Consider the following 13,371-nt stretch of genomic DNA (forward strand, 5'->3'; position numbering starts at 1 on the left):
GAATGTTCGCTTAAGATTAAGTACTGATGGGAACACTAAAACTGATTTATTTAAAGCAAAAAAAATAAAATAAAATTAAATATCAGGCAGAGGTATGACTGGGTAAATGCTTTTGATGGCTTAGGAAGGCAGTGAGGCTGAAAAGAAAGATGAAAGAAATTAAGAAGGAAGTCTTTAACGCAATGGAATGGTTCGAATGGAGGGCAATGCAGGTTTAAATTGTGATGGCTAGAGAAGGCAAGATGATCATTTTGTAGTGGTGAGAGAAAGGCTGGTGAGTGCAGATTGTGTGGAAAGCGAGTGTAAGATGAGGATGTTTATGGGATGAGAATGTCGCGTGACAGAGTTGGTGCAAAGTAACAGATTGCTTGGTATGACGTTTGGTGTGGTGCAAGTGGGATTTGAAATGAGGAATGGCGCGTAACAAAGCGGGTGAATAATGCAGTGCTCGAGGTATCTGGTTATGAGGTGTATGTATGTAGTGGAGGGCTGGCTACACCATCGGGCCACCCGCACTAACAGAGGGCCCGACAGGCTGGGCCTGCAGGGCTATGCACTCACGCTCCACGCGCTCGTTCCACTCGCTCTGATCGCGCCGCAGAAGAGTTTCCCATAGCATGGCTTTGAAGGTCTGGTAGGTGTAGTCGCCAAGGTTGATGGGTGCAAGTGAGTTTAAAAAGTCTGAGGCTTAAATATAAAACGCATCATCACTAGCTCTGGTGTGGGAGGGTGGGACTATGAGGATGGGATGAGGGCGACGTAGGTTGCGTTGAGTTGAGGCTGTTTGAGATGCAGGGCGAAAAAGATTTGCGAGATAGGCGGGACATTGATGTTGAATGACGTCGAAAGCCAGACACCCCAGATGGTACTCCCGTCTCCGTCGCGCCGAGAACCAGCCTAACTGTAGTCTCCAAGGTGTGACATGTGCAATTCTCGGTATCGAGCCCACTACAAAGCGGACACAGGCGTTAATAGCCCGTTGCATTTTTAAATTCCTAGTTGTGTCAAGGTTGAAGAATACAGATGAGGCATAGTCTAGATGGGGAAAGACGAAGGTCTCGACGAGCGACTTTCTGAGGCTACGTGACAGGACATGTCTATGAAATCTGAGTGATCGCAGTGTTTGATGCACTCTCTGATTAATTCTGCTTATTTGAGGAGACCAGTGTAGTGTTGGCGTGAAGACGCTCCCCAGATTCGTAGCCCTCTCCACAACGGGGATCTGTTCACCATGGATGTGGATGGGGATGAGAGATGATAGGTCGAGACGAGTGATGTAAGCAAGGCTGCCCAGTATCATGGCCTTAGACTTTAGTGGGTTAAGTCGAAGGCCGTTTTGGTGGGCCCAAGATGCCACCGATTCAAGGTCGCGATTAAGGCGAGTAATGCCCTGATTTATGGAGGCGAATGAACAGTGGAGGTAAAGTTGGGTGTCATCGGCATAAATCATGTGGTTTGTGTGTGAAAGGGAGGCTGGGAGGTGGTTTACGTACAGTGAAAAAAGGAGAGGGCCAAGGACACTGCCCTGGGGCACGCCCGCAGGAACGGAGCACCAGCCAGAGACAGCGTCCCCATCCCCTCCCCCAATGGCCTGGTGACGGTTAAGGAGGTAACTATGAATTAAAGCTAAGGCACTGCTGGAGAGGTTGTAACTTTTAAGTTTATTTAAAAGCTTCAGGTGGGGAACTGTATCGAAGGCTTTTGAAAAATCAAGTAAGACCGAAATCGTGATCTCCTGACGATTTATCGCCTCTCTTATATCTTCAGTCACGCCAAGGAGGGCGGACTGAGTGCTATGTCCCCTCCTGAAGCCGGACTGACGAGGGTTTAATGCATTTGTATCCGAGATATGGTCAGAAGGCCGTCGAAATAAGATGCGCTCGAAGGCCTTGGAGATTTCACAGAAGGAAGCTATGGGGCGGGTGTCAGAGGGTGAGATAAGTTGACGCGTCTTAGCCAGAGGGAGGAGTAGGGCTGTCTTCCACAAAGAGGGAAAATGCGAGAGCTGAATGAGACTATTGAATAAAAGGGTAAGGAGTGGTAGAATGACTATGAGGGAGAGACGTAGCATTTTATTAGACAGACCATCATGACCCACTGCCTTTGACGACGATGAGGTGATTGATTGATGAACTTCCTCAGACGATGTGGGCTTAAAACTAAAAGGGGGTGTAACGGATTCAGATGACGGGGCGTCAGCAAGAAGTACATTTAAATCATTTTGGGTGAGCGGTGTTGTTGAAGCTGTTGCCAAGGTGTATGTGGAGATGAGTGTGTCTGGGAAAAAAAATCTGGGTAGGCGTTGGTAGGGTAGGGCTAGTGAAATTGAGTTTACGAAGGGTGGACCATTTCTTTTTCAGATTTGAAGATGAGTTAATGAGATGCCAACATCTCTTGCCAACGTCATGGACCTTATTTGCGGAGTAACCCATGGCTTTCTTCGCGACGAGAGGGTGATCTTCCTCATTGATGCAAGACCGTCGAACGCTCCAAGTACCCCCGCCGAAAAGCGCTCCGTGATGTCGTCCAGCGAGTCAGGACTTAAGTCGTTAGTGAGCGTGGTCAGGGATGGCAAGGAGGCAATGATACGGGAAGAGAGTGCTTCAGTGTTGATATGCTTGAGGTTACGCGCTGTAATGATTTTTGAGATGGGTGGAATCTGAATATAATGGAGGGCAACTTCGATCCAGTCATGACCAGCGATGAATGGTGATGTGTACTGTTGATGGTGAGTAAGTGCGGAGGGGTCTTTAATGATGAAGAGGTCTATCCAGGTATGAGATGGATTGTTACGATAAAAGGTGGTGTGTCGGATTGGATGGAACGAGATAAAGTGAGCTTTCAGCGATCTTTGTGGTTAAAAACTGGAATGAGAAGGACGACGTGAGCATGTTAATGTTAAAGTCCCCTGTGATGACAATATTTGAGTAGGCAGGCAGATGATCAGATAGTATGTCAAAGAACTGGTGTGATAAAGCAGCTGAAGGGCGGCGGTAGACTATGGCTAATAGAGTTTTGTGGGCAACTATGGATAATTTAAGTATGAGAAATTCTGGTGTATTATCAAAGTCTGGATCTGAGCCTGCAAGGAGAGAGAGAGAGAGAGAAAGGGAGAGAGAGAGTTTAACAGACTTTATTAATACCAAAGGTTACATGTACCCGTATGGTAGAAGCTTTTAAATATCAATACAAAACATACAAAATACACAAATATTTGGCTCAAAAAATGCATACATAATATTGCCTTTACATAAAACGCTAATAATCGCAGTAATATACGAGAATTAAAAATACAAATATAATTAGCAGTACAATTTAAAGATGCCTTTATTAATTCACTAGCAGCCCCTCGTCTCGGCTTCGCCCGAGACTTACTAAATGAAACACCGTAGTGTGTTGACATGTAATGTAAAACGTTTTCAGTTAGATATTCTGCATTCATTCCTGATACTTCTCAGAACAAAAATCTTCTTATAAAAAACATAGTTGTTCGCAATCCATACAGTTTATTTGGTCAAATAATAAGCTGTAAAAATTAAAAAATTATAATTATGCTGAAAAGTACCGTGCGTTCTTTATGCCATAAAATAATCGTTAACCGTAAGAAGCGGTTGATTTGCAGTTTCTCATGTATAATTTACGAAAAGGGCTTTTTTTTAAAGCTGTTAAGATTTTAAACTTCAAAAAAGTATATTAAAAAATATTAAAAAAAATTTTTTTTCTCTTATTTCACGACTTTATTATCAGAACAACAAGGTCCTGGAGCTTAATCTCTACATTTTTTATTACCACAAAAATACAAATACATTTTTTACTTATTTAAAAATTTTAATTTAGATCTTTAAGGATTTAAGAGATTACTGTGAGGGTAAAATGAAAAGCTGATCTCTCACGTCATGGATACTTTACTTGGCGATTTTGGCTGTTCCAATCTTGATAAATTTTCTGCGTCAGTTTCTTGACGCCTCAAATTGTATTTATTAGATACATTTAAGGTTTTCTTTCCAATATACCCTTTTGCGACTATTAGCATGCTTACGACTTTTGTGACCCCTAAAGGATATTTTCAGTCAACTTTGTTAATTTTAATATATTTGTTGGCAAGGTAGTTCAACGTCCGATGGCCCTAAAAAATACCGGTGAGCTTCTTCAGTAAACTCTTTCTTGGCTAAAGTTTACAGCAATTGTGACTGCCTGGATACCTCAGGGTGATCTTCTCTGGCCTGCTGTTGAAGCCCCAGACTGATCGGGAGAAAAATTACAATGTCCGAAGATTTGGGGCTAGTTTTTTTTTGCAGACTCAGTTGTTCTGATGATCTAAGGTGGAGAGATTAGTAAAGATTGGTTTGTCATGCTTGCCCGTTTTAGAACTCCCGTTGGCTCAAATTTTTTTTCCCTTCATAGCTGTTAGGTTCGCCCAGTGTAAACCTTGAAGAGAATTGGTGATTCCTGGTTGAATGCATAGAGTCGAGAGGGTAATATAGGATCGTCGGTCACCAGGGCTCCCAGCCTTGCGACGAACAACTCTGCTCGTGACGTCTGCCAGTTAATCACTGACTTGGTTTAATAATGGCCGGCTTTACATAGTCTTTTATAGTTGACAAATCGTCTCCAGAAATCGAAGTAAAAATGTATTTGTTGGCAAGGTAATCTAAACTTAGGTGGCTCTTAAAAGGACCGATGAGATTAATGGTTAAGTAGGGAACGGAAATGCTTACATTAACCCTGAAAAGGGCCAGTGGTAAAATTTCCAGTCATTCTTTACTACTATTCTTGATGATGGAGAGCCAGCTGTGGGTAGCTTGACTCTTACCCTCGGAGTCTCTGATGTGGACGGAGACCGTACATAAGGGAGGTACGCCACTGATCAAAAAATGTCTTGTCTTTAGGTTGTTTCCTGGATCACCAACCGCTTATCATTAAACGGGGAAACGTGGGGATGCTGTTGGGGACACGACCACTGAGAAGGAAGCCGTTATGGCTGCGCATGCCCCTCAGGGCTGTTTACCCTGGCTTACATTTGGAGTATAAAATTCTCTGACGGCACCAGACCAGATTGTGGTACGGCCATATAACTCTGACGGATTGGAGCAGGATATGCTCTGGCTAGACACGTCTCCTGGTACTTTACTGAAGACGTCATCGATTGGAATAAATTTTTTATTGGTTGCACTCGTCTATCCAGGAGATTCAAGGTGATAGTAGACCTAGATCACTTGCTTATTGGAGAAGAGCATCGTTGGTAACCGGGATATCCAGCTGCACGACGATCATTTACTTTCTCGACACAGCTCGATAAACTGCTGGTAGACGAATACAGAAATTTCTACGACGCTCCGGCCTATTATAACCATATTCATTTAATTCTGTTGCAGGTAGCTTCAATTTTATGTCGATGCCACCTAGCGGATCCTACTGAACTAAAGTAAAAAGCTGACGTATTTTTGCAATGTTTGAGCTTATTTATTGCTATTGTTATCAAATTGTTAAAGATAAAAACCATACTAAAACCATCTAGGAAGTGTCAAGAATCGGTATGCGAAATTTCAGCAAAATCGGTTCAGTAGTTTTTGTGGTTAGCGATTACAACGGTTTTAGCGACTTTGCTTTATATGTTAGTAAGATAAGATAAGACTATGGATAGTTATAATCGTTTACTGTTGTATAAAAACCAGCATAACATGAATAAGTCACTGCTCTCTTCGAATTTCCGATCCCTGCAGAAGTAGGTGCTTATAGCAGGCTACTTTAAAAGACTCAAGCGTGTCCCTTAGTCTGATGCATGAAGGAATTTGGTCCTAAAACTTCATCGCACGTTGTGAAAAAGACGTTGCATAACAATTTAGAAGTGCACGCGGTGCTTTAAAATCAGGCCGAGGGAGACGCTCAGAACGCCGCAGCTCCTCACCTGCTGGTGGGAAAAGATCGTACAAGTATTGAGGCTCTCGCGTGCTCAACACTTTGTACCTTACAACCACTAAAAAATACTTACGTCTAATGCTTGGGCGCAGCTACCCCAATCTCGCATAGTACTGACTTATTGACGCATCGCATTTGAGATTGAAAATAAACCTAACAGCAGTATTACATAATCTGTCCAATTTAATGACAAACCTCCAGAAGCATAAAAAAGAACGGACGAGATACTATTAATGAAGAGAAAAAAAAGCACAGGACCAGTGGATGACCCCTGCGGCACCCCCGAGGTTGTTGGAAGAAACTTAGACTGCCCGCCGTCCAAGCCAACAACTGATTGGGAACGGCCTGACAAATAGCTGTGGAACCAGCGCATGGTACTCCCAACGAACCCTAGTCTACTCGTTGTTTCAAGCAGCACTGTATGATCAATGGAGTCAAAAGCGCGGCAAAAGTCAAACAAGACAAGAATAGTCACCTTTGCCGCCTTTATCCCACTGCGGATATTATCTGTGAGCTTGAGGAAAGCCAAATGCGTGCCTCTATTTCTATGAAAACCCGACTGCATGGGTGAAAGCAAATTATTGTCCTCCAGAAAGTTCGTCACCCGGTGAGTTATCAAAGTATCAAATACTTTGGCAAAGTGTACCTGGTTTACGATTGGGTGGAAGTCACTAGGACCCTGAGGGTTTGCCTTCTTACCCACATGAATAACAATAGAGCGCTTCCATACACCTGGATAGACGCAACTCGAGATGGACAGATTGAAGAGGCAAGTAAAAAATGGGATAATGATCGGCTGAGAAGACTTAAAGTATGCAAACGACAATCCATCGAGGCAGCGACCACTGGTTTGATTCAAACATTTAGTAAAGGCCTGCCGAACCTCCATTTCAGTGACCGGTAGTAATTCAAAATGCTGTGCTGTCCTAGGCAACTCTGCAATCATCTCCTCAAGCTAAGTAATTGTACAGGCTGGTTGGACACCCGACATGTCTGAAAAATACTTTGCCAATGACGCAAGCATATCACTATCGAAACGCAAGGGTCGTATTCCCTTTACTACCCCGTACCGTCGCAAGATCTCCCAACATGCCCCCAGGCAACGCGCGCAACGAACCATGTCCTGCAGAAAGACATCCCTTGCCACACGTATATCCACCTTCACGGTTCGCCTCATGTCACGATACCGAGCCAAAGCGAGATCGGTGCCCACTCTACGCGCCACTCTATGAAGCCGATCGCGCTCACGACATTTCTCCCGTAACTCCGAAGTAATCCACGGAGCTGTTGACTACCGCAATGGCACAGTAGTCACTGGTGTATACAAATCTAAAGCCAACCTGAGAGGCCACGGCCAGAATCTCCTCCACTCCCCCATCTATCATGTTCTCACACTCAAGCTGAGGGGGAATAGTCGCAGCAAAAGCCACAGGATCAAACTGCCTAAAATCTCGGAACCTACGCCTAGGGCGTTCATTTAGCTCTCTTACTGAATAGTCGACATATATATAGTCGTGGCCATTTATAAAAGGGGCATGCGATGATGAAAAACTGGCAGCCTTTTCCCCTGAATCCACCAATATAACGTCCAGTCATGTATCCGACGAGTCGCGCCAAACAGTACCAAATAAAGGGCATTCTTGGTAATTAGACTTTTCAAGTATTTACAATAATAATCTTTACTAAGGAGGTCCAAGTTTAAATCACCTGCAAGGATAATGCTGGAATAGCCGCACGCCTCATCCTGGACTGTCTTGAAAAAATCTGTAAGAACTACGCCTTTTGGTCTACGATAAACTGATGTAAGAAGCAAGTGCTGCCCTCTCAACAAACGCAATGCAACAAGCAGATACTCTCCTGAATTTATGTGCTCAATCTGCGGCGAAGCGATAACATGATAATGTAAATCCGTCCGCGAATAACAAGCCACTCCACCTCCCTGCACATATCAGCGAGTGCCCACCCCAGCCAACAATCCACGGTCATTACGGACTAATACAAATCGCGGGATTTCAAACAGAGATGTATACTGCAATGGTGTCAGCCAAGTCTCAGATACGCACAAGATGTCTATTTTAAGTTCTTCTACAAGGACTTGAATGTCATTAATATTCTCATGAATTGAGTTTGCGTTTAGATGTGCAATGCGGATTGATTCACGTACAGGTGAAACTGATGCAGGCAGGAGCCGACGTGCAAGTCATTGCAAAGAATCAAGATCACCCACCGTGCCAATGCATTTGCGAGGCGAGTCTCGAGCACGCTGAACATAGACGCAGCCCCCTTTTGCCCAAGCATAAGCATAGCCAAGTGTTTTAGCCCTCGCCTTCGCTTTCATTAATAACGCAAAAGTAGCCAGGGTAAGCATCTCATACATACGAATTAGACCATCGCATTGTAATTAAGGGTAGAGATATTTCAATTTGATGTCACCATAAGATTTCTTCGTCCGCAAAACAAAATCACGCGAAACGCTGGACTTAAAGGTAACCATTGATGTGGTAATTGCGCTCCCATTCACTGCGGCCGTGCCATCAGACTGCTTGTAGTTAATCAATCTCGAGCTAACAATGTCTGGGAGAAAGGCTTGCAAGGAAAGAATCGTAAAAACCGAATTTAAAAAATCCCGAACATCAACTTTTTAGACCGAGGCAAGCCAGTAATCTTAAGCTCGCTCGACGACTCCGAGTTTTGATGCAATTCTTTCACTCGTTCAAGTTTCGCACAAAGTTCCGCATTCTCCTTTTCGAGCTTAGCAATCTGCATTGAATTTCTGCATGCCCACGCGACTATCGAGACTCTTAAATTTTACCTCCGTTTCACGAAGGAGAGAGAGAGAGAGAGATAGATATATTATGTCTTTATTTATACTCAGGTACAAAATAGCATTTCTTGGAAATGTTAAATTTAATACTTAATAATGATAATGATAATATCACAATACCAAGCTTACATCTACATATAGTTGAATTCTTTGGCGTTATATCACAGTTAAATGCTTATGCATATCGCATCATGTCAACAAAGGTCAATTACATCTATCATAGTGATATCCCGCACTAACGATACAAGTTTGTAACACAAGGTACAAATAATTAGATATGTATTTAGAAAGAGAGTGGGTGTGAATGAGCGTGAGAATGAAGTAGAGGAGTACAAGACACGGGTGCAGGCGGGGGATAGACGGGAAGCAAATGCCGGGGACACTTCTTGGGGGACGTCACTGTGACCTTGACGGGCCACGATGGTGACCCACTCCGTGGGCTAGAGATCGGGCCAAGTGTGGGTGTGTGTGTGCACGTATAGCCAGCTGTGTAGGGGAGGCCTAGTCCCGATCGAGAGTCACGTGAAGGAGGAAAATAGTGTCAGAGCGTGAGTATGTGTGTATGCGTAAGCGAACGTCGTGTCTCTCTGAGCGCACCACTAGTGTCAAGGTCGCGATCGAGGGTCAACGCCATTGCTAATGGGACCAAAGGAGGTGTTTTTCTTAGTATAATGAACATTTAATGTAAAGATTAAAGTCACTCTATGTCATTTATTTAACCCAGACGCGAGCCCCCTTTTTCAGATAGATTCCTGTGGAGGGCGAGCAGAAAGAGTGTACCATCGAGCCAAGATGAACTAGAGAGAATTATCACGGTATTTCCTCTCCAACGGTAAGTCGCTGTGGTTACGAAGAAATACTTGTTATAGCCTAGATTAGACAGCACACTACGTCTTTTTAAAGTTATACTTCTATCGGCGCGTTATGCGCGGGAGTAAATCAACGATTTCAGATTTTGACCTTGAGAAAGTGTGACGAAAGGTCATTTGGCTTGATTTTCCCCCTTCGCTCTGCCACTCCTGACGTACTTCCGGTTTCCTCTACACTTTATGATACCACACCACATCACCATGCCACACATTCTTAATTTTATGAATTTCATTTCTTTTTCTTTTATTCAATTTTTAAAAAGAAAACAAAAAAAAAATAGTTTCCAAAGAGATTTAAGCCCCCGACCTCTTACTTTCTAGCCACGGCCTTTACCTACTCTACTATAAACAGGACTGACAGAGAAAAATCAATTATTTCATCTTATCTTACAGTTTGTCACTTATATTTCACAGAAATTTTTATTCAATTTGCATTAATTTATTTGGTTTGGTTATAAATTTAATGAATAAACAATTTGCTTGATAAAATAATTTTTTTTTTTCAATGTTTTTTGAAAAACTAGGCAATTAGTATATTTTAGCAGAGCAACCTTCCAATTCATTGATAAATATTCATTTCTACGTATTCAATTTGTTACTTTTACAATAAATAAATAATTTTTCATACAATTCTTTCATAATTTTTCAAAATTTTCAAAAATTATGAAACATTTTTTTGTCCTGTACAAATACAATAATCAATTGTTATTGTATTTTGTTCTTTTAACAATTTTTCATTCGTGATTCAAGTGGTTTTTTGATTAAAGGACGTTCTTCACTTAGTTTGTGGGAGAAAGTTCAGAGAAATGGCAGGAACGCTAATGTGTAGAGTAAATCTAGCAATTTTTTTTTCTTATGTGGATGTTTTCATATACATGCTTTCACGCACACTTCATCCCCTCCTTCTTAATTTATTTAAAATTTAATTTGTGGGTCTATATCCAAATTCGATAGGTTTTTCTAAAAGTTATCGTTTGTACCCAAAAAATGAGGAGATTTCCACAAATCATATAAATGACATTTGATGTAAATTTTTCATATGATTACATATTAAAAATTCATTTTTTTTAATGTATCATGTACAAAATAATGGTACTGTCAAACGAGCTGCAATGTTCGTGGGTATTTTTTATGCTATTTCAATGTACGTTTGACGTTTGAATAATATCTGTCAAAAAAACCTATGTGTGATGAACGTCTTAAAGGGACATTCACTGGCATGTAATACTACCCTATGGAAGAAAACTATATTACAGGATGAGTTTTCTCAATTTTCTGTATATAATTATATTTTGGGTATTAAATATAGAAGAAAAATAAGTGTGGGATCGTACGTGATAGATGTGAGCATGACGTTACAGATGTAATCAGCGTTGGCAGTAGAATGTTGTTATATAATCACCGGAAGATTCGATGAAAGTTCACAGTCTTGGACTGGCCAGCCTACATACTATTTTTATTGTATTGTACCATAATATATTGTTAATAATCATTAACTCATTACAAATCAGTTAAAATCACACCCAATCAACGTAGGTATACTCATTCCCATGATAGTTGCACCACCTTCGTACACAATATTGTTTCATAAAAGATATTGTTATACTCAAAATTATATTGTTTGACATATAATTTCATAGAAGTATAACTTCATACTTGGGTACCCAAGCACCCACTGTCCACTGGTTTGTTCATGAGGCGTGCAGCCATATCAGATGCAGTTATCAAATTTCTTTTTTTTTACTACGCAACTTTTATCCATTCACATGCTTTAAGCTATCTTGCTAAGATTTCGAGATAACTTGACTTGAACACCAAAAATCTAGATTGCCCCATGCTAGCGCGTACTATTATTTGACACATTAATGGTAGCTCGTAGTTTCAAGTTAACAATAGGTTTTATAAATATTATATATAAAATCTATATATATATTAAACCTATTGTTAACTTAAAACTACAAGCTACCATTGATGTGCCAAACAATAGTACACGCTAGCATGGGGTAATCTTGATTTTTGGTGTTCAAGTCAAGTTATCTTGAAATCTAAGCAACATAGCTTAAAACATATGGATGGATAAAAGTTGCGTAATAAAAAAAGAAAAAATTTGGTGCCAGTTAGAGATCTCTATCTATAATAGATTAGGAGATATGCACATTCAATGCAGTAATTTGTTAATAAAAAATTAATTGCAAAATTAAATGAAAAATAACAGGATTATTAGTTATTTTGATGCCAAAACCCATCTTTTAACGCGAAGTTATTCCATGGGCATGTCGTTGCATACACGAGCATTGTGGGCGTACGGATCACTTAGTTTAATAGGTAGTCATTACTACCATTCTATTTATCCTAGTATGCGTGTCTTTTGAGCGGGACCCTTGCAAAGTGCTCCTCAAACGACTCGATCATCTATTCTACTAGGTACTATTTATAGGGCGCAGTGGTTGTCTGAAGCAAACTCAAGATATTATCAAGTTTAATGGAAAGATAATTTTCGAACAAACCATCTAACTCGCTGTACCAACCTTTTTGTAACCAACAGTGACTTTTACCCGATGAGTTGACCAAGTGTTGGCTTTCCTTCGCAAAGGAAAACCCTGGAGGTCCACATCACCAGAAAAAATTCTCTATTTTAAAATTCGGATAAGTGGTGTTTTCACATTCTGGATGCTCATCCCATCGGAAAAGACCGAGAAAAACTTTTCGATAGTTTTTGATGGGATTCAAACCCACGACCCCTCGAGTATCTCTGGCTAGGAGGCTACTAAGCATGCTAACCACTAAGCCATCGAAGCTCTTAGAGGCAAAATAATAATGTTTTCGATATTGTTTGCTATGCAGCTATCGAAAAAGTATACACAAGTACATAAAAAGTGTGTGGTATTTGCTCCAGAATTTAAAACTAGTGGATAATGCTTCGGTACCTAAGTATAAAGTTATAATTTCATGAAATCATACGGCAAATATATTTATAAATATAAATAAACTTTCTATAAAACCGTATCGTGTTCAAAGGTGGTGCAATTACCATTGAAATGAGCATACCTACGTGAATTAGGTGTGAATTTAATTAATATTTAAAAATTTAATAAATGAGCGATTTTACGTAATATGTGACGGTACAATGTAACATAAACAATATGTAAACTGGCCAGTGCTAGACTGTGCGTTTTCATTGAATCTTCCAAAGATTTCAAAACAACTTCCTACTTATCACCTACGTTGGTTACATCTTTAACGTTACGTTTACATCTGTCACATTACTTATTATATTTCCTTAAAATTAAGAAAAAACAAAACATAATAGTATGTTGACAATACCAGTTATTCATAAAAAAAAATCCAACATGGCCATGAAAAACCGGGAGTCAAAGTATAAGGAAAAGTGTGGACTTGGGAGTAGGAAGTCAAAGGTTCTGAACCCACCCCTGAACGGAACAGCACCCTGCGAAATACATGAATAGATGTCAATGAAAAGTAAGGACAAACAGTGTTATTGAATTGCTTAAAAAATATAATTACAGTACATTTTTGCTTTAATAATACCTTTACTAGCATTATACCAATGGCTTGTATTATTACTATTATTATTATTATTATTATTATTATTATTATTATTATAATTATAAATATAATTATTATAATTATTAATATTATTATTATTATTATCAATATTATTATTATAATTATTAATATTATTCTCATATAATTATTAATATTATTATTATTATAGAATTATTGATAATAGGGGGTACT

At 40.3% G+C, this 13,371-nt stretch overlaps 1 protein-coding gene across 1 annotated transcript; it reads right to left on the reverse strand.

Annotated features, from left to right (window-relative positions):
* Positions 1–493: 493 nt before the first annotated feature.
* Positions 494–1,450, reverse strand: LOC149373658 (uncharacterized). Its single transcript, XM_089596055.1, has 2 exons — positions 826–1,450; positions 494–681 (listed from the first exon to the last, which is right to left on the reverse strand). The coding sequence occupies exons 1-2, from the start codon at positions 1,448–1,450 to the stop codon at positions 494–496; spliced, it is 813 nt and encodes a 270-aa protein (XP_089452181.1).
* Between the last annotated feature and the right edge of the window lie 11,921 nt (positions 1,451–13,371).

This window comes from Copidosoma floridanum, unplaced genomic scaffold (assembly GCF_036245765.1).
Source record: "Copidosoma floridanum isolate Cflo_tuat_1 unplaced genomic scaffold, Cflo_Japanese_pri ptg000029l, whole genome shotgun sequence".
NCBI classification, from domain to species: Eukaryota; Metazoa; Arthropoda; class Insecta; order Hymenoptera; family Encyrtidae; genus Copidosoma; species Copidosoma floridanum.

Bases quoted from the DNA above. Each gene is read 5' to 3' on its own strand.
- LOC149373658 (XM_089596055.1), bottom strand. From the start codon at position 1,450: ATGATTTATGCCGATGACACCCAACTTTACCTCCACTGTTCATTCGCC. The intron at 682-825 runs GTCCCGCCTATC...TTTAAGCCTCAG, and splicing joins CGACGTCATTCAACATCAAT to ACTTTTTAAACTCACTTGCA.